This window comes from Sycon ciliatum, chromosome 6 (genome assembly GCF_964019385.1).
Source record: "Sycon ciliatum chromosome 6, ocSycCili1.1, whole genome shotgun sequence".
Lineage (NCBI taxonomy): Eukaryota > Metazoa > Porifera > Calcarea > Leucosolenida > Sycettidae > Sycon > Sycon ciliatum.
The window spans coordinates 14,576,938-14,603,548 of record NC_088648.1 but is presented as its reverse complement, the minus strand read 5'-3'; the positions used below and the strand labels follow the sequence as shown (position 1 = coordinate 14,603,548).

The 26,611-nt window shown below is 48.9% G+C and overlaps 2 protein-coding genes and 5 non-coding genes across 7 annotated transcripts in view; 6 read left to right on the top strand and 1 right to left on the bottom strand.

Moving 5' to 3' along the window:
* LOC135820065 (uncharacterized) overlaps window positions 1–26,611 on the top strand; it is a 52,390-nt gene that overhangs the window by 4,957 nt on the left and 20,822 nt on the right. The window contains exons 4-19 of the mRNA XM_065333370.1: window positions 1,434–1,562; window positions 1,815–1,889; window positions 2,424–2,518; window positions 4,542–4,628; window positions 7,200–7,770; window positions 8,962–9,423; window positions 9,515–9,760; window positions 10,325–10,605; window positions 10,995–11,120; window positions 11,593–11,716; window positions 12,422–12,558; window positions 18,078–18,253; window positions 20,407–20,540; window positions 21,139–21,293; window positions 21,670–21,909; window positions 22,779–22,886. Coding sequence (XP_065189442.1) covers window positions 1,434–1,562; window positions 1,815–1,889; window positions 2,424–2,518; window positions 4,542–4,628; window positions 7,200–7,770; window positions 8,962–9,423; window positions 9,515–9,760; window positions 10,325–10,605; window positions 10,995–11,120; window positions 11,593–11,716; window positions 12,422–12,558; window positions 18,078–18,253; window positions 20,407–20,540; window positions 21,139–21,293; window positions 21,670–21,909; window positions 22,779–22,886 — 3,146 coding nt within the window. The remainder of the gene's footprint in view (window positions 1–1,433; window positions 1,563–1,814; window positions 1,890–2,423; window positions 2,519–4,541; window positions 4,629–7,199; window positions 7,771–8,961; window positions 9,424–9,514; window positions 9,761–10,324; window positions 10,606–10,994; window positions 11,121–11,592; window positions 11,717–12,421; window positions 12,559–18,077; window positions 18,254–20,406; window positions 20,541–21,138; window positions 21,294–21,669; window positions 21,910–22,778; window positions 22,887–26,611) is intronic.
* Trnad-guc (transfer RNA aspartic acid (anticodon GUC)) lies at window positions 5,890–5,961 on the top strand. Its single transcript has one exon. It is a non-coding gene; the product is annotated as a tRNA-Asp (tRNA).
* On the top strand, window positions 7,019–7,090 carry Trnad-guc (transfer RNA aspartic acid (anticodon GUC)). The gene has a single exon. It is a non-coding gene; the product is annotated as a tRNA-Asp (tRNA).
* LOC135819445 (metabotropic glycine receptor-like) lies at window positions 14,391–17,192 on the top strand. The gene has a single exon (XM_065332655.1). It carries the CDS (start codon window positions 14,575–14,577, stop codon window positions 16,822–16,824), a length of 2,250 nt encoding a protein of 749 aa, XP_065188727.1. The 5' UTR covers window positions 14,391–14,574; the 3' UTR covers window positions 16,825–17,192.
* On the bottom strand, window positions 23,870–23,941 carry Trnad-guc (transfer RNA aspartic acid (anticodon GUC)). Its single transcript has one exon. It is a non-coding gene; the product is annotated as a tRNA-Asp (tRNA).
* Window positions 25,086–25,208, top strand: LOC135820311 (U5 spliceosomal RNA). The gene has a single exon (XR_010554041.1). It is a non-coding gene; the product is annotated as a U5 spliceosomal RNA (small nuclear RNA).
* Window positions 26,231–26,393, top strand: LOC135820349 (U1 spliceosomal RNA). The gene has a single exon (XR_010554078.1). It is a non-coding gene; the product is annotated as a U1 spliceosomal RNA (small nuclear RNA).

The window sequence follows — 26,611 nt, the reverse complement described above, 5'->3', positions numbered from 1 at the left end:
TTTCGCTGAGAGCCTCAATTTCGCGATCCTCACCCACGTCTCAAACCCATCGATATTGCCTCGCCACGTCGCTCACACACCACTCAGAACACCCAGTCCCGGTGCAGCAGGTGCAAGAGAAAATGCTGACAACTCGATCGCTCGAACGATCTTCTTTCTCCGTTTCGTTTTCCTGTTGGAGCCGTTTCCAGTGTTGAGAGTTTGTTTGTTTTGAAGTCGTAGCGTAGGAGCTGGGTTCACCCGAGGTCGTTTTCCTAAGGCTGCTGCTGCTCTTCGTCCTGTTTTCCTGGGTTAGTTTTTAGTTTTCTGTGCTTGCCTTGCTGGTCTAGTTTCCAATTCTGCACAAATCTTGCTGGACCGACGTACTTTGCCTTAGACCAAGGCGCCTTTGTGATGCCAACTTTGCATTGAATATGGATCAACACGTGCAGTACCTTTCAGCTGTGTGCAGAATTGGTGGGGAGAGATTCTCGTCGCATGCCAAAAAAAACAAGCATGAAGCTCACGAATACTCCGTTGGCATACAGCATGCTAGCATGTCTTTGAGTGCGATGTCACCAAGGATGAGGCACACATACATCCACGCTACATCTGTAGCCCTTGCCATCAAGTCATTTTACGTAGTGAGGAAAAGGGGTACAGGCACTGTGGTGGTGGCTGTGCAGGCAAACTTGTAGCTTGGGTGGCCCATGCAGAGCCAGACTGTACGTTCTGCAAGAACATGAAAAGTAGCAGCAAGGGTGGGAGGAAACCAAAAAAGAAAAAAATGCCTACATACAGTAGTACACAGCACTCTGCATTGTCTTCGTCGGCTTCCGCGGCAGCAGACGACAGTGCCACATCCACTGGCATTGATCTTGAAAGCATGCAGGTGCTTTTGGACATGGGGTCGCCTTCCTACAAAGCGAGCCAGGTGCTGTCACCTGATCGGTTTCAATTTATTTTCCCTTCTGTTACATGTAGCGTATGCCGGCACGTCGCCGACAATGCACTTACGACGCCTTGCTGTAGCAAGCTAGTTTGTGTGCCATGTGTTTGGGAGCACCTCAGCACTACGCGTACCTGCCCTTCTTGCATGTGTGACATGTATGCATCTGGAATGAGAAAGTTGTCATCATTTGAGCTGGAATGTCTTTCTCATCTGCCAGTGAGGTGTGACAATTACGTGTCCTCTCTTTCTGGCTGCCAGCACAGCATGAAACTGTTCTCATTGCAGACGCATATGAAGGTCTGTCCTTTCAATGCATACAGTGGCCCTGCCTGTGTGACCAGGTCGACTACTGTCGCAGATGTATTGACAGCGTCACCCAGCAAGCTTCGTGGGGAGGCAGCGGAGCATTTGACTACCCACTTGGTACAGTCAAAGTCCACTGATGGTAGGCTAGAGTTACGGACGGGTGGTACCCCTGCTTTGTATGTGCGTACAACGCAAGGTGGCAGTGATGCTGTGTCTGTAAGGCAGATGCAGAGGAGGTCGGCAGAAATCCGACAGGCGAAAGAGGTAGTCTGTGGGGGCACTGTTGGTGTCGGTAAGCAAGATGCCTATGAGCTGCGTAGTATGGGTAAGATAGACCGTGAAAATTTGCTTAAATCTGCCGGTGTGTCTCCTTGTGCACCTTCATCTCATTCTGCCCTTGCTTTAAAAGCAGATCTGCACATGCCTTGGAACCAGCTGAGGAAATTGCGGAGGTGGCTCAAGTCCTTTGGGTGTGAGATTGAGTCGGAGAACACCATGCGGCAGCAGCTTGCGGCAGAGGTACCTGCATTTTATGCTTCCGAAATGTGCCCTTTCACTCTTCCGGGTGGTGATGTAGTTTCGTCACCAATGGTTGTGGCATGCAACCTCACAGAGATTGTCCTTTTCTTCTTGGACCAGTACGAGGAGGCTGGTATGCTTACCAACCATGGTGTTATCCCGCAGGATGAGATTTGGGTGAAGTTAGGGGGAGATCATGGGGGCGGGTCTTTCAAATTATCCTTCCAGATTTGCAACATCCCTCACCCAAATGCTGTGAAAAACACCATCCCTATCCTTGTGTTCAATGCAAAAGATACCCCGGGCAACCTTTCCACTGCTTTTGCGTCACTTGTACAACACATTGACAGCCTTGCTGCAACCACATGGCAGAACAAGTCGTTTCGCCTTATTTTGTTTGGCGACTACGAGTTTCAAACGACTGTTTATGGCCTGTCAGGATCTGCAGGAGTGCATCCGTGTCTGCACTGCTTGAGTACAAAGCAATAGATACAACAGTGCCCCGCTGATTGGGAGCAGCAGCCAGAGCCACGCACGCTCGACACACTCTCACTTCACCATGGCCAATTTATGGCTGACGGTGGGCGCTTATCCAAAGCAGAGCATTTCTACAATGCCATACGTCCTGCCATGCTCTCTGTTCCTATTGATCATGTGTGCCTGCCAGCCTTACATCTTGATCTCGGAATCTATTTATGGGTCTTTGACTCCTTTGTCAAGGAGTGTAAGCACATTGATTTGAAAATGGCATGCGAGGTAGAGGTGAGTGAGGCAGATTCAGCTGCCTTTAAAAAGCTGATAGAAGATCAGAAAGAATGTAAGAAAAAAAGATTAGAACTGGAAGAAAAATCTAGTCAGCTTGCTGTCTTGACTGGCCAGATGCAATGGGTTGCTCTCCATTTTGGCAATCCGGAGCAGCAAAACAACCTCCAGGCTTTGGTTGGTAACCTCCAGCATGCTGCCACGCAAATGCAGCAGCAGGTCACAGCTCTGCAGGGTGACATCAGAAAACACGAGCAGACCCTCACAAATGCAAAGCTCGACAACGGGCCTTGCAACCAGTATGTTGAGGCTGCTTTACAAAAGCACAACATCTGCCGGCAAGTGTACCATGGGGGTTCATTTATTGGCAACCATGTCCACCACCCGCTTACAGACTCCGTCATCACTGACTTGACCTCATTCATTGCAGTTGTTGAGAAGCGTGCACCCTCTCTGGCTGCTGATGCTTCAGCTGTATCCAGCAGATACAAGCTGTTGTTCCAACAATACGCAAAGTGTCACGTCGCATTTTCCGGAACTTCAGCAGTCTCAGCAGAAGTTTGCGACCAGCTGCAGAGCAATATCGACAAGTTTATGGCGTCAGTTCGTAGGGAGATTGTTCCTCGTAGCCTTGGCCGGGTTACCCCAAAGCTTCACCTTTTGGAGTGTCATGTAGTTCCGTTCATGCGGAAGTTCAAAGTAGGTCTTGGGTTGCTTGCTGAGCATGGGGCAGAATCCATTCACAAAGAGTTCAACACCCTTCTTCTCCGTCATGGTGGCATTGTAGATCCTCTACAAAGGCTTCGAGTCACTGTCCAGCAGCACCTTATCGCAGCTCTCCCCAGTTTACGACCTCTGGTCCCAGCTCCTCGCAAACGAAGTAGAAAGGAACAGTCCTGAAGTACTTTGTTTGCTCAGTTCAATTTTCAGTGTAGTGCGTTGATCGCGGGTGGTTGGTGGGTGAGTTGGCGTCAGTTCAAGTAAACGAACTGCCTCCAGCTTGCTCGTGAGTAAAGAGCAGAAAACTAACAACGAACTGGACCACCTGCTATCGTCAGCAAAGGAGAACAGCTACAGCCAGGTAATGTATCCATTATCTTTCTCTATTGTTATTATTTTATTCAAATCAGCTTCACAGTTTGGCGATTTCGCTGCATCTCTCATTGATTTGGCATCAGTTCGATCTCACAAACTGTTCACAGCTGGCCGGCAAGACGACGCGCGAGGCCAGACAACACAGGTACACCGAGCAGGGCAGACTATTATCAGGAGAGAAAAAAACAATTCCTTCAAACTTCATCTTCTCACTCGATGGATTTTGAAAAATTCCTGTTCGAAGGTACGATCGCTTGGCCACGCTACCCCACGCGTACGCGCGCGTACATGTTACCATGGGATTCTGACGTACAGTACGCGCGTGCATACAGCGCGTGCAGTGCAAAAAAATCGACGCCATTTTGCCTGATGTCGCACTCGAAACAGCCGTGTCCCCCATCGAGATCTTGCGACATTTTCAAATTTCATATACATACCGTAGAATCCCGCGGATAAGCCCACCCGCGTATAAGCCCATGCCCGCGCATAAGCCCAGGGTTTGTTCGAACATCACAAAGCTTCATCGTACAAGCCCATGGGCCTAGGTCATACCGAGAGTCCATAAATTATGGACTCTTGACCTTACCATGTACGTTGTCATGCACAGTATATTTTTTTTCCGTACATTTCAGCACAATCATCGGTTGTTTTTGTTTGCACAGTGGTTTTCAGCAATGTGCTTCTCACTTCCTTGATACGTTTCAATAGCACAACTTGGTGTCGGCGTATAAGCCCATGCCCGCTTATAAGCCCATGTTCTCGTATAAGCCCACCGAAATGTCCTTGTGAAACAGATAAGCCCATGGGCTTATCCGTGGGATTCTACGGTATTGCCAGTACTAGTCAAAATGAAAACATAATGGTTGGTCCCGGCCGCACCTGAACGCGATTGCTTTTTGGCTTCATTTACTTTTATCATGTTTTGCAGCAAGGTGACCCAATGTCCGAAGATGAAGTCGCTGCCATATTCAAGATGGCTGATCGTAACGGAGATGGGAGGCTCGACTTTGAAGAGGTAGGTGCTTGAACCTCTTGCAGAACCTTGTCACTCTAAGGCTACTCATGTCCACTGCATACAACAAAGACAACCTTCCCTTCCCCTACCCCCCTCCCCTCCATGCCTGGCAGAACCGGTCCGGTTGCTCAGTTCATGGCCGGATCAACTCTTTGGCCATCAACACACGTGCACTGCCAGGGGCGGATCCAGGAGGGTTTCCAGGGCTTCCACAGAACCCCCTAGATTTCGTAAAATGTACCACTGGTAACCATATTCGTGTCCATATACATGTATAAGCTATTCAGTTTTGACTATACTGGAACCTCCCCCCTGTACAGATCGCTGGATCCGCCGCTGACTGCTGAGAATTTCATTAGAGAGGTTCCGGGGTACGATTTTCCGTGCCAAAATCCGTGTGGGCGCTACGGATTTTTTCCAGGCGTGCTCCATACGATTTTTCGGCACGGAGAATCCGTGTGGACTGGCTTTCACACGAACCATGTTTCGTGTGGAGATTTTGCGTCATCGGGTGCAGAAAGATTTTTCGCGTACAAATTATTTTGGTACGAGAAACATCGATTTTCCGCGGGAAGTTTTGATTCCGGTACAAATTTTCAAAATAAAAAGGCATAGCGCGGGAATGTGACGTGTTTGCGATCGTAACCTAGGCAATGATGGCAAACACATAAAGCGGGATTCCCAGAAGCTTTTTTGCGATGTGACTGCCGCGAAAGCAGGAAATCCCCAAATCGCAGCCATCTCGCACCCCACACAACTGCCGCAACTGGGCCATCGCAGAAGTTGAGCTTGGCTCAACTTTTGCGATGCGACAAGCGATTTGGCGTACAATTTTGACCTTTTCTACAGCAAAGTTGTACAAAGGTTCGAGAGTTGCCTAGACATTTGTACAAGTTGTACCAAACTGCGCGAATATCATGGTGACGTACCCAAATCAACAAAGCGTTGTCGCATCGCTGACTTCTTCTGTGAATGGTATTTCGCGAGTTCGCATCGCACGCGTCCGTCGCAGATCACGTCGCATCGCGTGTCGCATCGCAAAAAAAGCATCTGTGAATCCCGCTTTTAAGTTCCGTACTCCTGAACATTTCACTGTTCGAAAATGACGTATAAAAAATCCGTGGCGCCTCTATGGATTTTGGCACGAAAAATTGTACTCCAGAACCTCTCTATTATCATACACAAAGTATGACAGGCTGTGGTATGGATGGGCCAATCAGTTCACCTCAGATCCATTTTACGTGAACCAATTACCAGTCAATCCTCGGTAGTATAGTGGTAAGTATCTCCGCCTGTCACGCGGAAGACCCGGGTTCGATTCCCGGCCGGGGAGGACATTTCTTTTGGAATTCTTGCTGATCTGTCATGACCACCCACCACCCCCTTGCAATCCCGAAGATCTGGTAACGGAAGAATGCCTGATTGTATTTTTGTTTTTGTTTTGTTTTAGTTTTATTCCAAGCAATACATGGCTGGGGTAGCCAATGACCACTTTGCGTGGCGATCTTAGGGTTTTTATAGTCAACCACGGCTAATTCTTTACAAGGGCCACTTTTTCTCCACTTGGGTGTTTGAGTAGTTCACAAATTCCGCCCGATGGTCAAACACGTTAAATTCAGGCCGTTAGGTTTCATTTGGAATATGCTCAGTGTCCATGCAACTCGATGTCCATAGCCGTAGCATCCCCTCTTGAGGTAGCAATCAGAGTTTAAAATGTAACCATGACGACTAGGTGTTGGTCAATGTGCATGCCGTTGCCATGTAGCTTGGCCGCTTGACTGCACGAACGCTGGTTTTGGTCGCAGTGTGAGAACGCTCTTAGTGGGAGCTTGCGCTGGAGCAACACAAAACTTCTCAGTTAGCACCAAAGTTGCTGCAACCTCTTCTTCGTGAAATAGTAAGGGGTTGTCCACAAATATTTATATTTTTTTAGAGAAGATATTCGTTCGTTGGGGGGGGGGGGTTGGGCCCTGTTCGTCTCGTCTTTGTGAAAAAAAATATCAAACTCTATCTATGGACGGGCACTGTGCAAACATGTAGTTCGTGACCTACACAAAGTGAAAGTCAACCTCGTGAACACATGAACATAGCCATGGCAAGTTTGTGCAACCGTGGCAACGTAAACCTAGGTGCATGGTGAATTTAGAGTTGCAGCTGGTCATGTTTCACGAGGAGATTGCACTCGATTAAAAAAATATCGATCCACTGCATAAACTTGTGTATGTTCGTTTTGAGGAGGGAGGGGGTCAGGGGAGAAATGAACAAAATTAATATCGTCTTGAAAAAATATCGATATTTACGGACGGCCCCTATTAAAAATGGAAAAGATGCATGTATCTCCAAGAATTGGTAGGCTCAGGTGAGCTTCACATAAGGCAATTTTCAGTCAATCCTCGGTAGTATAGTGGTAAGTATCTCCGCCTGTCACGCGGAAGACCCGGGTTCGATTCCCGGCCGGGGAGGACATTTCTTTTTTTCTTCCTTTTTCTCTTTCTCCTGCATGTTCTTTTTTGACTTTGTGCATGTCTGCGCGCGCATATGTGTCTGCAATTGTGTGATCCACGTCTTCAGTTTGCCAGCATTTTTGAGTCGACGTTGAAGGCATCTCAGCGTGCAGCCAAACGCAAACAGGATGGACGTGCGAGCGCCAAACACGACCGAGAGCAGCAGCTGAACAGCACACGCCAGCACGAGGATGCACAGCGACAGCTGCTCGGGGAACTTGAGAAGCAGCGTCAGGCGGTCGCAGAGGAGCGCGATCGACTCACAGAGCAGCAGAGGCAGTACAAGGACGAGGTCCGGACTCTGTGCGAGCGCGTGGCCCAGGCCGAGAGTGCCGCAACGATGGCCAAGCAAGAGGCCGCCGAGGCCAGGGAGAAAGCTCGGCATGAAGCCGAGGCCGAGGAGAGAGCGCGGCGCGAAGCCGAGGAGCTTGCGGCGACATCGGCAAAGACGCGGGCGTTGAGCACCGCGCCCGGTCCATCCCCGCCCAGCCTGGCCGTGCCCGGCGGCCACGAGTTGCAATCGTCAGCCAGCGACACAAACCTGCTACACTGGCAAGGAGTACCGGTGCCAGCACCCCCTGCGGGGTTACCCCCAGTGCATGGCAGGCGTAATAGACTACGGAATGTACGCGATTCAGGTACGGTATTATTTATTTATTAATTTTATCGTCTCCACTTCATGGCACGTAATAATACACAGCCAATACAAGAAAGGGAGGGTGAATCCAACCACGGAAAATAGCATTATCAAAAGTATGATCGAGAGCTGTTCCGCACCGTGATGATAGCTGTCAGGAGTTGTATGCGAATGGTTGGTTGTATAAAAAAAATTCGACGGGGTTCGCGTACCGGGCAGGTCAAGAACAAGGAGTCGTACAACTCCCTGGTCAAGAACCACCTTTCCGCTTCCGTGGGACGCCACCACCCCATGATCAGGCGTCAGATGCGGCTCCTAAACGGTGGGGGAGGATAGATCAGATCCACCAACCAGAGGACAAACGGGCCTCGATCCCATTTGCCAAAAAAATGGGTTGGTTGTATACTGTCAGTTATTACTGTAGGGGTGAAGCGATTACACTTTTTTTGACTATCGAATACACTAAATCTTTATCGATCGGTAATCTATTTCTGCTTATCAAGTATCGTTTATTATAAACAATCGATTTATCATAAAATGAGTAAATGCTGGATATGTAGGACATATCAATATTTTACTGGTCTCCGGAACATGAAAATTGTGCATGAATGACTTGTGTATACAGTAAAATATAGAATACGCTCGTACATGTACATGTGTGTCACAAATGCCGTGGAATAACACATCTCGGAAGTACTGTGACATCTCGTCTAGAACTAGAACTTACTGTGACACAGTTCTAGACTCCCAGCACTGACAATCAAATCCTGCACTGCCAGTTTGTTTTAACAGGGGTGGTACACACCAGATCCCAAAAGTGCGAAGGTGACTAGGAAAAGGTGTGAATTTTGTCACCCTGGATGACGCGTGCTGGAGTTGACTATGGAAACAGAGCGACTTAGCTAGTACAATGCACATGTACTATGCACATGTACAAGTAGTGCATACTCGATAACAGCATAACGGGTAGCGATCACAGAGATAACGAGTAAGTTCCGAGTAATCGGTGTAATCGTTTCACCCCTGGTTATCGGTTATTTTTCGATTATTTCTTCCACAGATAAAAGCCGTATTTAAGCTGAAAAATGCGCTACATATGCACTTTGGGTGGGATGTCACATAGCACAACAGCGTCAGCAGTCCCGTTGACTGATATGTATTCTCTACTTCCTGTGTCGTTAAATGTCCACAGGCAATGTACCTGTGCGGGTAAAGGATGTGAAAACTGGATCCGAAGCCAGCACACCGGCAGAAGAAAAACGCACCGAAGCGGAGCCAAGCGTCACGGCCGAATCAACTGCGATCAGTGTTGTCATGCCGACGGAACCTTGTGCTGATCCCGCTCCAGAGGAAACGCCAAGCAACACCCAAGACCAGCCTGCACCAGCCTCTAGCAGCACTGCCTCTGTTCACAGTCTAACCACCGAACCACCCATTAAAGATCCAACACACGAGGTGACAGAGCAGAAAGCAACCACCAGCAGCAGCAGCATCAGTATCAGCAGCATCAGCATCAGCAGTGCAGAAAGCAAAGCAGATGAGAAGACATCCATGCCAGCAGCGGATGACATTGAGGACGCAGCGGAAGAGTCCATCGTCGATGAGCTTGCCGACCAGAACAATTTGAGCGCTGCACTGGACGACATCCTGTTTGGTGAAGAACAAACCAAGGGAAAATCGGCAGAATTGGAGGACCACAAGGCTACAGCCGCCATTGACGAAACACCACCTCCTCTTCCTGATAGCAACAACACGACTGCTCAAGAGGATAGTGACAAGTCCGCAAGCCGTCATCTCCTCTGCCAGCCTTGAAGCAGCTGCCACAGAGCAGGATAAGGAAAGCCAGCCTGCAGCAGAGCCAGACCAACCTGGCCAGCCAGAAGAAAATAAGTCGGCTACGGAAGCCAAGCCTGAGGCGGCGCAAGAGGATGCGAGTGAAGTACAAGATGATGATGAAAATCAACCGTCCAGGAAAGCTTCTGCTAACCGCGGTACGAGTGGTGACGTTTGTATGCAATGTGCACGCCCGAGTGAGTGTGTGTGCGTGTGTGTGCACGCGTGTTTGGTGTGTGTGTGTTTCTAATCGATTTGCTACTTTGAAATAGTATTTCCAGAGGGCTAAGTAGCACTAGTAAGTAGTACAAAGGAGCCGTTCTCCTCAGTTGCAAATGGCTTAGTTTGGCAAACTGACTGTAATGGCATCAAATTGTTTAAGCAGCCCTTGGGAGATGCCAGTGTTGTCTAATCAGATGGTAAAGCAGTGTGTTTGTGTCATGTTTAAAACAGGTTTTACTTCCCACCCCACCAATACTTCTCCTGCTAAGGGTGGGGGGGGGGGGGGCAGGTGCACCCTGATTTAGGCCATTAGGGTAACATGTTTTTGGGTAAACATCTGAAGTTTTAAAATGTTAGAGTTCAGGGTGGAGCATCTCCTATTTTTGGAGTACTTTGATGCAAAGGCAACCTTCTACGGTATCCTAAGCACATGGTTCTGAATAAAAGCCAGGAAGTTGAGTGTTATTTTAACATGTGCCCTGCTTTTTAAAACTGTGTAGATGAAGATAGCGACAGTGAGCAGCTTGAACTCTTGGTCACCGAGATGCAGGAACAGCTCGGCGAGACGAGGAGAGAGCAGGCGAACACCGGAGGAGACGACAGCGGCCAGGGTGAAGACGACAAGGAGGATAGCGCTGAAAGGCTCTCACAACCCTCACAGGCAAGCATATCGTCCATGCCTGCTGCAGAGAAAGAGGCAGTGGAAGCCAAGGAAACTGAAGAAGAAGAAGAAAAAGAAGAAAATGCCAAGGTAGAGGACACACCTAGTTCTACCGGGGAGGTATGTTGAGTACAATGGCAGCTCACATCTTGCCAAGTATATTTAGAGCAAAATTGTGTGTTTATGGTGTCAGTTTCAGGCTTGTAAATCCCACCAGTATGAGTGCAATGACAGGGTTATCTCTACACATCAGTGGTGTGTGTGCGTGTGTGTGTGTGTGTGTGTGTGTGTGTGTGTGTGTGTGTGTGTGTGTGTGTGTGTGTGCATGTGTGCGTGTATGTGTGCGTGCGTGTGTGTGCATCCATGTGTGTATGTGTGTGTGCATGTGTGTATGTGTGTATGCACATGTATGTGTGTGCGTGAATGTTTCTATAGCTCATGTACATGTGCCAGGCGTGTCCACTTACATGTACCTGCGTGTTTGTGTACTCCACCAAACACTGAAACAGCCTGCAGAGAGCAGTCAAGCCGATGGAAGGCAGCCAAAGGATGACGAGAAAGGAGACGAGCAAACAGAGCAGAAGGGCATGTGCACACTTTCTTCAGCGGAGATTCCATCCACTTCCGAGTTGAAGGTTGGTTACCGGCCCTGTCCTATATGATTGTTTTGCTGGTTCTGTCTGGTGATTGCTTTGTGCAGTAAACTGTAGGTTACAGTGAGTCTGATACAGGCAGGGGATAACCCCCTCCCCCATCATGTTCCTGACGGCTGGTGAAAACCATTAACCCCCTCCCCCATCATGTCCCTGACGGCAGGGGAAATCCCCTCATGTTTATGACGGCAGGGGTACCCCTGCCACAGCGGCAGGGGATGAAACTCAGCTTATTCTTCGCAGCAGGAGATACCCCCTCACAACATGTTCACAGCGGTGGCCGGGGATAACCCACGCCATGCTCAGTGCAGTAGGGGATGGAGTGGGTCGAATACACCAGGTCTGACAGGACATCCAGGCTGGTCTATGTAAGCACCATTGTCTTCAGTTGCATCCTTCACTCGATCACTGCATGCTGAGAAGGTTCTTGTGCATGCTATGTGTGTTCTTGTAGGATTGGCTGTGTATGTCCTTCAAGGGATGTATATTTGCTAATGATGCCAGCGCTATCTGCACACACCAGTACCTGCTGACCGTCACCAAGAAGACAAGGCTGTTTGGAACGCTCACGCTGAAAGGTATAGGCACACAGATACACACAGACACACACAGACACACACAGACACACACAGACACACACCGACACACACCGACACACACAGACACACACAGACACACACCGACACACACAGACACACACAGACACACACAGACACACACAGACACACACCGACACACACCGACACACACAGACACACACAGACACACACCGACACACACAGACACACACAGACACACACAGACACACACAGATACACACAGACACACACCGACACACACAGACACACATGGACACACACAGACACACACAGACCCACACAGACACACACAGACACACACACATACACACACAGACACACACAGACACACACAGACACACACATACCCATGCGTATTATCGTCCTTATTGGCCATGGGCCATCGTGGAAATAAAGAATAATAATAGTACTGATATCAAGAGTGCATACCCCCCCCAGTGTACAACTCCGCTATGGGTGCTGTCGCGAGAGAATTTCAAGGTGACATCATATTAGTTATATTGTGCAATGCGTAGTGCGCACGCACCAATAGACGTACCCTGGACCTGTGGTTGGCAAATCCGCTTTTTCTGTACAAAGGCATTCAAGGAAGCACGTATGATGCATTGATACCCCTAACAAACATCGTAAATTCCTCGTGCTATCTATGTATGTGTACGTGCGTGCATGTAACCATACGTTCAGGTCCTGCAAAGCCTATTGATGTCGGGATTGCGTTGGCCAAAATCAAGCAGCCGGCGAGTAAGGACGGTAGCGACGAAGACATCAACTCTGCGCCGGAACTGTTGGAAGCTGTCATCTCGAATGCAGTGCAGGATGATGTAAGCAATGAGCACTTCGTGAGCACCACTATGTTAACACCTGTCATGTAGTTGGCTTCAATCCTTTTCAGAAGGACTTGACCAACTGCTGAATGAGTGAAGTCTGCTGCCTGTGCATGCACTTCTTTTGTTTCGGGACGAGCGTGTGTTGTGCACCTGCTCGGCGGATGTGTTGTGCAGTGCAGTCAGGATGTGTATACACGTAGATGAACAAATGTACGTGTAGTGTTTCACACATGCCCGTTCAGCACTGCTGTGCAAGGCTTGGGGCTCGTTAAGAAATGCACACCGCCGCCGCATGTGTTTTCGGAGGTAGATAACATACTCCATATGGCAGCTCCTGAGTGGATGATTTACGTCCGGTAACGGCAAGCAGCTGTTTTGCGACTGACGTATCCAGGAACAAACTGCCTTGGAGGCGCCTCGTCTATATAAGGAAACGCCCTGCTCAAGACTGCAACACACAGCAGTCATTCCACCATCACACAGTTGCGCAGTCCATGCGAACATCAGACACTAAATCAGGGGAATTGGAAGGTATTTCAGTGTGGTACGGTCAGACATCTGAAGTACGATTTACTCGTGGGGGGGGGGGGGGTGGCTGAGACGAAAGTTTGGCAATATCGAGCTCAACTCAGTGTATTGTACTGATTTATGGGGTAAAGGTGGTACGGTCAATACCGTAGTGACCGTACCGTGTCCGATGCCCCTGCACTTACCTCCAGCAGCCTGTAGCGGAATAGGTAAGCAGCAGCTTTCGGCCTGTTCATCAAGACAGCAATTCCTCCACCTTCACCAAACGCGCTCTCCAGCCGACCTCCTCACACCGGCAACATGACTACTAGTTGTAGATACTGACGAATACAATTTCCTCCATACAGCAGCGCTGTTTCGACCACCAGGGTCTCATCAGTGAAGGTTGAGAATAATGAATGGCTAGAATTAATTCGAACGCTGTAGCTGTTGAGTCACCTCTACTCCACTGCGCTCTTTAGCCGACTAGACCCTCCACACAACCATAACCATTGCGAGGACACTTCCGTAGACGCTGTAGCTGTGTTTTCAGTAATTCAGGCACAGCATTATACAGTCAGATCTCGCTTAACCGCACGCGTCCGTTCTCCACAAAAATATCCGGATAGGCGAGGGAGCCGGATAATCGAACACACATTATGTATGTATGCATGACATATGCTGTAAATCGGCAACCAACGGTTTCCTCCCGGTTGGCGAGGCATCCGGATAAAAGAGGACCGGATAAGCGAGGTCTGACTGTAGTAGTGCAAACCATGCATAGACTCAGCTGCTGCTGCTTACTGGTACAGACAAGGTCACAGCTGCACTCCGCAGTGGAAGGAAGTGTGCTGCTCTCTAACCATGCAGGAAGGAACTCTTCCAGCCAGGCCTGCAGACTGCAGACCGCATTGTAAGGGCACTGCTAAACGTGTGAGCAGACCGGCACAAACAGACTTTGCGTAGTCACAGCAGTAAAAAGTGATCACTGTCGTAGGCTTAGCTAGTATTCAGCAAGGAGTGCTCTGAAACGAGCAGATGTCAAGCTGAAATGTCCCCTGTAGAGTTTCCTGTGTACGGACTTCTCATGAAGCGGATGTGTACCCTTCCGTAGAAGTGGCGATGCTGAAGCAAGGCAATGCATCCGCTCTGCTGACATCGTTGGTAAACAGTGTTGAGTGTTACCAGCCTGTGCCAGAGCAGTTGTGATTGGTCTTCGCGTGCATTTCGTGGTTGCATTCACGCAACATGCGGTCCTTTTCACAGATTTGTAGGTACACACGTGTGTGTGTGTGTTTGTGTGTTTTAACGTGCCAGTGTGCATACCCGGGAGTGAAGTACACAGCTCCGAGAATCTTTCGTTGTGCAACCGTGGGCAGGTAAAGAAAAGGGAGAAATTTCTTGTTCGGCAGTTCTACCCTCTAATAGTTGCATAGGTTTCCTCCGCGATAACAGAGATACTACTGGCATTTAGTTTATATTCTTGAAGCTTGGTGCGCGAAAATGAAGTGCCCCGTTTGCATGTTTCCGACAGCAATTGTGATGGCTGCAATTGTTGCAGGATTCTGTGAGGGTATTGAGATGTTGAGTGGATGCAAGGTGTCCTCTCGGGATGACCTAACCAACCGTGTCACCAAGAAGAGCCTGCTGCACTCGGTCGAAACACTCCTCCGCCAGTCGGAGAACCTGAAAGAGAGGCTGAAAGAGGGAAAAGGTGAATGCATTACACTCAGCTTTACCAACTTTGACATTGACCTGGACAAGCTACGGGGCTACGCCGATGTTGCTATTCGCAATGCACGCATAGTCTCTGACATGTACAACAGCAAGAGTGACTCGTTCCTCGAGGCGTTCGGCTGGCCCGGTAACATCACCGACTTGATGGCCGACAACAACTGTGCCAGAGGGGGAAATCCCTTCTCCGGCGGGCAGCCAATCCTGGCCAGTCTTACACTGTCTGCGCTGAGCGCTAACGTAGCCATGTTTGCAGCTGGATCATGCCAAGCACCTAGCGATGCAGACGAAAAGGCGGAATGCTTCTATCGCTACAGGAACCTAAGCAGAACAGAAAATAATTTTATGCTCAATACGGGCCGCTTTGTAGTGCTTGAGGAGGAGTGGTTTGCAACTCCTCGCAGGTTTGTCGAGGAGATCAACGCAAAACTGAGCACCGGTCGTGAACTGAGCAATGCGTCTCTGCCGGTGACGGCCGCAGTCCGTGACGTTGGCTCACGCAGCGTGCGTGACTTCAGCATTGCCTACAGCCCATTGCTCTGGACGGATCCGTACTACGACTGTGTTCTGGGATTCATCTGGATGATCACGTACTCGGCACCAATCATCCGCACGCGTGACGACGGCCAGCTTGAGTTTGTAGGCATGGCCGCCATTGACATCAACCTGTCAGACCTGGACCTGAACGAATGCGGAAACGTCTCGAGCGGCGAAAGCGACGACGCTGGCGGTGCAAGCAGCGCATCGCTTGCCTTTGACAAGTTCCGCAACACGCACCTCTGCGAGCCCGCCACAACCGAGTGTCGTCCACTTGCTGGCCTAGGCTTCAACTTTGGCTCGTACAGGTGCCAGTGTAAGAAGGGTTTCTATCGCCGTGGCAACACCGGTGGCAGCCTCCCCGGCGAGGAACAGTACTTTAATGGTGTTGATATCGAGGATGCCACCGATATGGTCCGCTCGACCAGTGCGTGTGGCTGCTCTGCGCGTCAGGCATGTATGAGTACGACGGAGGAGATACGGCGCATCCTGGACGAGCAGTTCTCCTGCGTGCCATGCCCTGAAGGCTGCATAGAGTGCACGAGCGGAGAGGAAGTCTGCACGCTCCAGAGCAGCGCGGGTCTCGTTGCCTTTCTCACTACTCTCAACATCATAGCCATCATTCTGTGCGCCGCGCTGATCGTGTTTGTGGTGCTATCCCGGCACTCGCACTCGTTCCGCGCCGCAAGCTGGCCGTTCCTCGTCATTATGCTGCTCGGTGCTATACTAGCTCTGCTTGGCGTGTCAATGCCGGCGTTCTCCGGTGGCTTTTCTGCCCTGCAACCCAGTAACCTGCAGTGTGCGCTGGCACCCTGGTGCTACTTCATGGGCTTCGCGCTCACCTACGGCAGCGTGCTCGTCAAAACCTGGCGCCTCTATCAGATCTTCTCCGGGCGGCGGTTCCGCGGCCGGAGCCGCGAGGTGCTGAGCAACGCCGACCTGGCTCTGATGCTGCTGGGCATCGCGGCCGTCTTCTTCGTTTTGCTCTCGTTCTGGACCGGTGGACTGCCCTCGTACGTCCAGCACTCGCGCACCTCCGCCGCCTCGCTGCAGTACAGCTACTGCTCGACATCCTTTGTGGACAACGTCATGCTCATCGTCACGCTGCTCGTCGTCCTCCCGGCCGTTTACTACAGCTCTCAGCTGCGTAACCTCGTCGACGAGTTCTCCGAGACCAAGGAGATCTTCGTCAGCGTGTACGCCTTCCTGGCGGTTCAGATTCTCTTCTTGGTGGTGCGTAATGTCTTCACGTTGCTGCCGGACATGCGATACCTGCTCGACACACTGGACGTTCACTTCTCTTTCAGCTTGCTTGTCGGCGTCTTCTTCTTGCCCAAAGTGCTGAGGTTGGTGAGGGGAGGTCAGTCGGGTAGTCCTAGCCGTCGCCACACAGCTACGGCTACACGTGTCAACACGTTCAGACGAAAGACCATCACGCAGGTGCAGGATGAGGGTGCTGACGAGGTTGACGAGACGAAATAGCACAAGTGGTATTCTAGCACCCCACACCCACCCACACCTACCCACGCACCCACCCACACACACACCCATCATGTGACACACCCACCCACACACACCCATGCTCTGTAGTGCACTGATGTAGCGTTGAAGATTGCTTTTTTAAATTCTTATTAATATTAGCTTCCAGCCTCACACATGTTATGCTGTAGACTTTTACATCATGACCCGAAAATCCACACCTTTTGTACTGTTAAAAAATCTTTCTATGGAATGGCCATGGTGCTGCCGAACACTTCTTTTGGTCAGACTCACGTTTCTTTGCTATAACTAAATACCCCGGCTTTGCTCTCCGCTCATTAATTTTATGATTGAAAGTTCGATCACCTTGGTCTGACGGCTCTGGTCTGACAGTCGGTCATCACGGTCACTTTTCTGCCGATGTTTCTGAAAATCCTGCAGCATTCCTCGCATATAACGAATTCAATTGGATAACTTGTACGTTGGTCATTAATGATTTCCCGGTCACCGTGACGACAAATTGGAGGAAAAAGAACTTTAGACCAATGGCAAACGTGCATTTGTTGACCGTATGACCATAAGGTGGCAATCTGGAGTGCAGAAACAAACTTACGATGCTTTCATTGTGTGTTAGTGTTGACTTCGATAGGCTCTGTCCCTGAAGTCTTGCAAATGTACATGTTTTGGACGTCTTTGAAATGGGACGTATGCATCCATTTCCCGCCATTCGGTTTTGCGGGGAAAGTCCACTACAACCGTACACACTGTTATACCAGCTCTGCATAGAAGGTCATGAGCTTTGTGAGGTCATACTCATAAATGTACTATAACGGGTTGTATCTGCCAAGTATGGGGTAACTTGCCCCGCAAAAAGGTGACGGCCATCTTAGATGCATACCTCCCATTCGAAAGACGAGAAACTTGCCGAAACTACTTGCAGAAAGTGTGGTCCTGAACTGTGAAGTTTGTATAGAGGTGCAAAAGAACTGTATTTCACAGTGCTCGGACTTCAGACAACAAGGGCTAGGGAGAGGGGAAGACATTGTTACCGGGGGAAGCAGTGAGGGAAAAGACAGAGAAGACGGACTGTACGATGAGCACCGGGCTCGGGCATGGAAGTAAAAATGAGGAAGAAAGGAATGGAAATGAGTGCAATGTATGGCTTGGTTGATCGATACCGCTCGGAGAAAGCGGGTATACCAGATTGCTTTCATTGACATATCCTTTTTCGATTGTCCGTTGTGTGCTCCACACAGGCAGTATGCGTAGTGGCAGATGTTGATCCGGGGGAGTATGTGTTCTCACCCTTCACATCCTGTGCCAAGCTAGAGTCAGTGTTCTCATCCCCGGACCGGGTGAACATCGATGAAGAGAACACGGAGAGTAACGGTGAAATGCTGACGGCCGATGAGAAGATGCTGCCCCGTGTAAAGTAAGATGCTGCTTTGGAGGACAAATGACTTGCGTGCACTTTTTGCTGCGGACATGTTGCGAATACGATGTGTGTGTGTGTGTGTGTGTGTGTGTGTGTGTGTGTGTGTGTGTGTGTGTGTGTTTGTTCTCCATTTTGGTTGTGGTGGTGGTGAGGTCTGCAGAGTTCTGCCGATCCAGGGTCTCAGCTTTATATCAAACTAGACGAACCTAGGAGAGAGAGAGAGAGAGAGAGAGAGAGAGAGAGAGAGAGAGAGAGAGAGAGAGAGAGAGAGAGAGAGAGAGAGAGAGAGAGAGAGAGAGAGAGAGAGAGAGAGAGAGAGAGAGAGAGAGAGAGAGAGAGAGAGAGAGAGAGAGAGAGAGAGAGAGAGAGAGAGAGAGAGAGAGAGAGAGAGAGAGAGAGAGAGAGAGAGAGAGAGAGAGAGAGAGAGAGAGAGAGAGAGAGATCAAACATAGCCAGCAATCGCATGTCACCATGTACATTCAAAATCAACATAATTTTGCGAATCGACCTTTTTTTCAGGATCACTTTTCAACGAGGACGAAGCAAAGTCGGCCGAACGAAGCCTAGAGGAAGAAAATCACCCTCTCCACTTCACCATCACGATACTGACATAGATACGAGATGAAACAACTAAAAAATCCACAAGAAAACGGTACGGCCATCATCGCGCTGACTTTGGTCTGACTTTGGTCTGAGAATTTCTATCACGATCAAAAATGTACGAAGAGCACTCAAAAATAAGCCACAGACGTACCTTTATCGCTCTCTACTCCTTTTTCAAGGCACAAAAGTCGACTCTCCACTTTCAAACCAGGAACCAGACATTTCTTAATCGTACTTGTGACTGGTCATCCCTGAAGTGGCGTCGTCAGATTCTGTCCTTGCTGTATTTTCATCATGTCTTTTACCAGTTTCCGTCTTTGCTAATTCGTTTCAAATTCAATGTATCCCTTAGTTGTCGTCACCCGTCCTCTATAGTTTTACCTCGTTCTGGCGCCCATTTCATTAAATCCCCTCTCTTCAGTTTATCTGTGGAATGGAACAAACTTCCAGAACACATCCGCTGCGTTCAGTCCTCTGTCAATTTTCGCATTGCTCTAAAGGCTCATTACTCTCAGCATAGATATTCTCTGACTGGAATTCCGAACTTTTCCGTTTGAGAATTTTTTTTCCTTGAAATTAATCCTTGCTGGGTTTTTTCATCTAAATGTCCCGCTATTATCTGCAGAGGTGATTTCTTCCCTCGTCGATTTCTTTCCTGCTTTTATACCTCGATATTTAGGTACTTGTTTCCCTTCTTCCCATGCTTCATCTTCCACTCTCCTCTCCCCATTTCCCCATTTTTCTTGCGATATTTATGTGGGAGACTTCCGTGATAAGCATCCATTTGCTTTTGGAGAATCCTTTTAAATAAATACAATACAATACATACCAGTGGTCCTTTTCAGCTGCTCCACGAGCGCAGGAAATGTTCACCAAGGGGCGCAGAGCAGCATCCATTCCAGAAAAAGAGCTAAAATACGAGTGAGACTGCATGCCTGAGTACATGAGTACATGTATGAGTACATGCAGAAAATAGTCAATTTCAGCGTTTCTGCTCCAAACAGCAACTAGCTTCGACTAGAAACAAAGATTACAACAAAGGATCAGACAACAACCATTTTCTGCAGTTTTTTTGCAGATGGCTTCCTTGTGCTTGGCCCAGCATGCCAAAAATCACACCTCGGAGGAGTACAAAAATTACAACTCTCAGATGTCCTCGATTGCTGGCCATGATGAATGTTGATTTGCTTTGATGAACATCAGAAGATCAGGGCTAAGGCGAGCAACCTCATACCCCTGCCTCTTCTTTTCCTAAGCGAGGGGACCGATTCAAAAGACTGTGGTGTGTGTGTGTGTGTGTGTGTGTATGTGTGTGTGTGTGTGTATGTCTGTGTGTGTGTGTGTGTGTGTGTGTGTGTGTGTGTGTGTGTGTGTGTGTGTGTGTGTTTGTACGCTCTAATGTCTTTTTACAACATAATACAACACAAAGGACCGGAGGGGGTATGCCGTGTTTCTGTGGATTGATAAGTTCTTCAGTTTCATTTCTCCTGAACCTACCCACTCGCCATACTCTATTGTCTGCGCATTCCACAATTACGACATTACAGAGCAGCGTTTGAGGAAGTATTTCGCCGCCATGACTTGGACGGAAGCGGTGGGTTGGATCGGGACGAGTACACATATTTTCATGAGCGCTGCGGGGAGGACAGTCTTGGAGACGAAGACTGGCAGGTCATCATAGGTGAGAAGAGATCACTGTCTGTTTGATATACGTGTGTACTTTGAATCCGTGTAGCCAATAACAAGATTGCAGACGTGAGTCACTCATGTACGCGAATCCAGGCCTGGTAGCTAAACCTCCCTAGTGTCTGTTGAGAGTGCCGTGTGGTGCTGTTCATCTTCAAATGTCATTTTTGGACTGAATAGCCTAGAGCTGCATGCGTGATGTATAGTGCAAACATGTTGTGAAAACGTGGATGCACCAATTATAGAAGTGTTCCTGTGTTCGGCAGGCTGCACACATACCCCCCCCCCCCCCCGCAGACACCACACGTACAGTGCCCCTCCCCCATCCCCCTCCCCCCTCCCCCCCCCCCCCCCCGAAGACACCACACATACAGTGCTCCCCCCCCCCCCCCCCGAAGACACCACACATACAGTGCTCCCCCCCCCCCCGAAGACACCACACATACAGTGCCCTCCCCCCCCCCCCTCCCCCCCCCCCCCCCCCCGAAGACACCACACTGTACCCCATAATAGCATAATATACATGTACTATATACATGTATATGTGTGTGGTTATGTGTGTGGCTATGTGTGTGGTTTTGTTTGCCCTACAGATAACTTCACCACGAATCCCTCCGGAGAACTGACCCTGAACGGATTTCTGCAGCTGCAGATGGCAATTCTACGCGATACGGTTGACAGCAACAATCTGGAGTCCTGGCGTATCATTGACGCAATGGGGTACAATAGAAAACTGGAGCTGGTGGAGGTGAGCTTTCCCCGGGGATAATAACTTCAAGTCCTGATATCACCAAAGAGTCAAGGTGCATTATACTACAGTAGAACCTGTCAAGGCGACCGCTCGGATAAGGCGACCACCTGTCCCAGAAGACCACTGCAGTTGTGGCTGTTAAGAGCCTGGTGCAAACTAAATAGGGCCTCCTAACCACACAGGTGTTGGCTGCACATGCACTGGTGCATGCATGTACTTGTCTGGTACTGCTTGCCCCCCTACCATAGGCAAAGGAAGATGTAAGTTGCACAGCAGAAACCTCCATGAAAAACCTGTCTGTGTGTCTATCTGTCTCTCTGTATGTTTGCTTGATTGTGTTGCCTCTGTTTCCTCTGCTTGCCGCTATCTCTAGGCCTGGCCATTCTCTTGTGAGGTGAACATGAGTAGTGATGACGAGGCATCGGTGTCCGTCTACGAACTCACGCCAGATCCAACCATAGCCGACGGAGCACTGGAGTACGCCGCGTGTCGTCATGGTGACAAACTGCAGCTGTCCGACGACACGGCAGACTCTTCCACGACTGGCGCATTGGAGGTGTATTCCTTGCCGTGGGGAGTCGGGCACTGTGAAACGATCGTGGCTTGGAACAGGGTGAGCTAGACTGACGGATATAGCTGTGGAGAAATATAAAGTTTGTGTGCGTAGTGTGTAGTAGCAGTGTGTGTTTTTATGGGGGTGTATATGCATCAGTGGTGTATATGCATCAGTGGTGTGTGATGGTGGTGATTGTGAGTCGGTTTTGTGTGGTAGATATGTAGCGTGGCGGTGGTTTTGGTGGTGTGTGTGTTCTATGCTGTAATGGTTCAGATGGTCTTCATTTTGAGTCTCTAGTGTGAAGGTGCTTTGGTGGCTGTTTTATAAAGGGTGTGTATCGACGTGTGTGTGTGTGAGTGTGTGTGTATGTGTGTGTGTGTGTGTGTGTGTGTGTGTGTGTGTGTGTGTGTGTGTGTGTGTGTGTGTGTGTCCTATATGGTGCAGTGGTATGTGCAGTCGATTTCCAATCGAAAGGTTGCGGGTTCAATTCCCGACGATTATGGTCGCACACGTCTTTCTTCTCTTTCTCCTTCTCCTAGCTCTTCTTTCATTCTCCTGGGTGGTTACCAACAGCCATGCGCCAGTGTATGCCGGAGTATGTGGTGTGGTGTGTGTGTGTCGAAAAAAAAGAAAAAAGTGAAGAAAAAATGAAAAATGAAAAAATGAAAAATAGGGATTCACTGGCCAGAAAAAACCACTTCAATCAGCTGTGTGGTGGATACCAGGCTAAAAAATTAGTGGCTGTCAATTCATCAGCCTTGCAAGCTGTTGAATGGTGTAATCCCAGCACTAGTTGCTATGTCGAACATAGCTGTTCGCTATCATTGCTTCTGCGATGGGCAGGTCTGAGGTCTGAGGTGTGTGTGTGTGTGTGTGTGTGTGTGTGTGTGTGTGTGTGTGCGTGTGCGTGTGTGTGTGTTGTACAGGGCAGCGACAGTGTCTCCGTGACCTGCGACTTGTCCGACTGCAGCAACATTGTCAGCAGCCGCCATCAGACCAATACTTCCGATGTGCTTGTTGCCGGGGAGACCAAGGTAGGTGCAATGAAGTCTTGCAAGCTATCATGGCCTCTACGTATACAGGTTATGCGAAAGAAGTCGCAATGATGAGTCAGCGGAATCCCGGGACCACTTACATGTACGCACACTGAGGCTGCGTTCACACGACAACGCACGGCCAGTTTTCCGTTTTCAGTCCCGCATTTCTTTTTTCGTTTTCGTACGTTTACACGATCAAAGCCGATCCGAGGTGGTCTCCGTTTGTATCGTTTTCAAGCGTCTACACGAGAGCAAAGGATCCGCCAAAGTTCGTCATGTGCCAAGTGTTGCCGTGGAAGCACCAATCACACTCAAGTAATGGTTGAAAACAGGCACACGACAACACGCGTCACATGACGAAAATTGTAAAAACAATTTTTTGGATTGTCGCATCCGTGTAAACGGCCGAAAACGAAACAAACGTGACGGAAAACGAGGCCAGCACACCGTTTCGACTGTTTACACACCCAAATTTATCCGGCAGAACATTTCCGTTTTCAAATTCTTCCACCTTGGCCAGCGTTTTGGTTTTCTTCCGTTTTGGTGTACAACTTTTACGTTTTGCTCCGCGTACCGTGTAAATGAAGTATGCAGCGGAACCGCTCATGGCCGCTATGTATCCAAATGAGAGTCGCTATTGAGTCGCTAGTGCATCGCCGTGTCTCGACTTTGCCAAAGCATCTCAACTGATGATGTAGTCGTATAACTTATAGAGGAGGTAGGCAATGAGCATGGGTGTTGGATATGCTGATCTCAAGATTGCGCAACACACTTTTCAAAACATTTACTCTTAACCCCGAAGGAATGAGGTACGCGGAACTTCAAAAACATTTGATGCTGAGCCCGTCCAAATTGTTTAGGAGCAGCTCTGGTGGAAAATCGCATTTCGATGGTCCACGGCAGAGGCTGGCTGTGATAGTAAATAGAGTTTGAATATGTATGGTGTAAAAATGACGTGCGACAAAAAAAAAAGAAATGTCCTCCCCGGCCGGGAATCGAACCCGGGTCTTCCGCGTGACAGGCGGAGATACTTACCACTATACTACCGAGGATTGACTGGTGGATGCTCTGCAGCTCCAGTAGAATGCTAAGAGGCGAGATATTCTTCTGCACGTGCTTTGTATAGCAGAATGGTCTGCACACATGGTTACCACGTACACGTGAGGCCAAAGAAATGCAACCCGTGTACCAAGGCTCATGCGACCGCGTTCTGCGACCTTCGGATGGGTTTTTCGGCCGCGCACGATGTTATTGACATGAAAATTTGGCGCTGCTTTTGACTTGCGGGTCAGATTTCATTGGCCACGGCTGTACATGTATAATGTGTGGTTTATCCACAGCTGCAGTGTAGAGTGTCTTCATATCGACACTGAGGATGCTACACCGAGAAAAGTGACTATACTGAAACCACCACAGGGTTTGAAGAATTAAGGGCTTGTTGCAGAAGATGCAATTTCTGTTGAAGTAGCCTTGCAGGTGCTGAACTTGATGGGACATACATGTACCGTAAAGTATCGTTGATCCGCCCCCTCTCTAATTCCGCCCCCTCTCTAATTCCGCCCCCTCTCTAATTCTGCCCCCTCTCTAATTCCGCCCCCTGTCGATTTTCTACCTGTGAAGCGACTTCGGCATATACAACGAAAATACGATGTTGAACCGACGCATGCACTGCTGTACACAATACTTGCCAATCCAGGATGAAAATGTGCACAATCCAGGACATCGAGTCTGAACTTCTACATTGTTGTACATCGTACTGCACTTGACAGCCTTGATCTAATTCCCGCCCCCTGCCGAAAACCCAGCTGGGAAGCGACATGGTGTGGGGGGGGGGGGGGGGGGGGGATCAACGGTACTTTACGGTACAATTGCAGTTGCCTTTGGGCTCTAGATTCCTGTCGTCAATAGTATTAGAATCATGCCTTGCTGATCAATACTTGAGTTGGCTGAAGTCAGGATTGTATATAGTGATGTCCTATCTTGGGAGGGTAATCGGCAGTTGTCATAGAAACGTGTTACTAGCCGGCAGGGATGTGGCCGTAGTATAAGATTTGGTGACTCGCACTTCAGAGATAGAGAGATAAATATGACTAGACTATTTAGTGTAGTGGGATAGTGGGGCCAAGCCTATTCCGAAACTACTGGCCCTAAAGAACAGCATGTAATAAATGGCTTGTCTGGAACCTTGAGAAATTCATACTCTGGTTTACCTTCAACCACGAATAAATCTTTCGCCTTTTACTAAAGATTTCCGTGGAGGTGGACATTGAAGGAGTCTTCAAATGAATTTTTCTTTAGCCCTTGCTCATTGAGCAGGGCTCAATAAATTACAAAAATGAAAGAGGAAGACTGTTTTGTGTTCAAAATTAAGTATAACTGTCGCATGGCTTTGTCCGTGCCGTTTTCAAAGAACTAGCTTGCCCCACAGGAGGAACAGGGCATGTTCGGTTGTGCGAATCCGTGGGCCCAGAAATAAAAATAGTACGGGATGACAGAGAGAGAGAGAGAGAGAGCTGTTCAAATCTTGCGCTGGTACAGAAGCACAGTAGTACAATTTCTCGATTTCGATCCTCAAACTCCCCCCCAGGGGAGGGCTAAAATCACATGCAATGCATCATGCGAACTCGCCAGTCAATCTGTGTTCATCAGTGGCAGGGTGAAACTTGACCCAGGTCAAACTCAACCCGGGTTGCAACGCCTCGTGTATCTTACAGTGCATTTAAATTATATAGACGCCTGGTATTTTTGGAAACTTTTCGAATTTTGCTTGAGCTTTCTGAGAATTTTTTGTAATATTGCTCAGATCCTTCCCCCAATCACTCTTTTTAAACGATCAGATAACAAATGCCCAATTTCGAAATATTTGTGCACAAAGTCGTCACAGATTTTATGTGGTAAAGATGCTGGCCTAACGTTTAAAAAAATCACCCATCTATATTTTTGAAAAGCACTGTAGTTTCGCAGTTTTGCGGTGAGTGGATCGTGAATGAAGAATTCATTAAAATTCCAGCTATCTGTTTACATGTCTGTTATGTGTTCAGTCTGGTCATTCGGGGATTTTCAAACCTGGGTCCAGAACAATAATTCAAATGCCTGTACTGTAGAAGTTTTGTTACCATGGAGACAGACAGTGCAAGTTCAAAGGATATGTTGAAGGTATAAGGGAAAGGCGCGTTGCCTAAGTGAGATATTGACTGGTCGTACAGTTGCCGCTAGGCTCCTTTGACCCATATGCGTGCGATAGGCAGAAGAGGAGAATGCGACTAAGAGAGTGGTGTCATAATGATTGCCACTGTAGTAGGTAGCAGTTCTTAGCTGTAGTAGGAAAGAAGTGTAAAGTCATACTTACCTGGCACAGGGGACGCCGTGATCAAGAAGGCGGCTCCCTCAGGATGAGGCCCCTCCATTGCACTCAGTTGGGGCTGAGGCTTGCGATTTCCCCAAACGTGGGAAACTCGGGTGCACAATTTATGGTAGTGGGGGTTTGCGTTCGCGCAGCCCCTGCACTTGTAAGTAAATGAAAGAATTATTTATTATTATTATTATTATCAAATTTTTGATAGGGCAATCCCCACAGGCCTAAGGCCTTCTTACAGGGTACCCTAGAAATGAAAGGACTGAATTACGGAATAGGTGCAGTGAAGAGCATAAGCGGACTGCAGCGGGGAGTGCATTCCAACGGTCGGAACCGATGAAAGAAACTGAAAAGAGACCGAAACGAG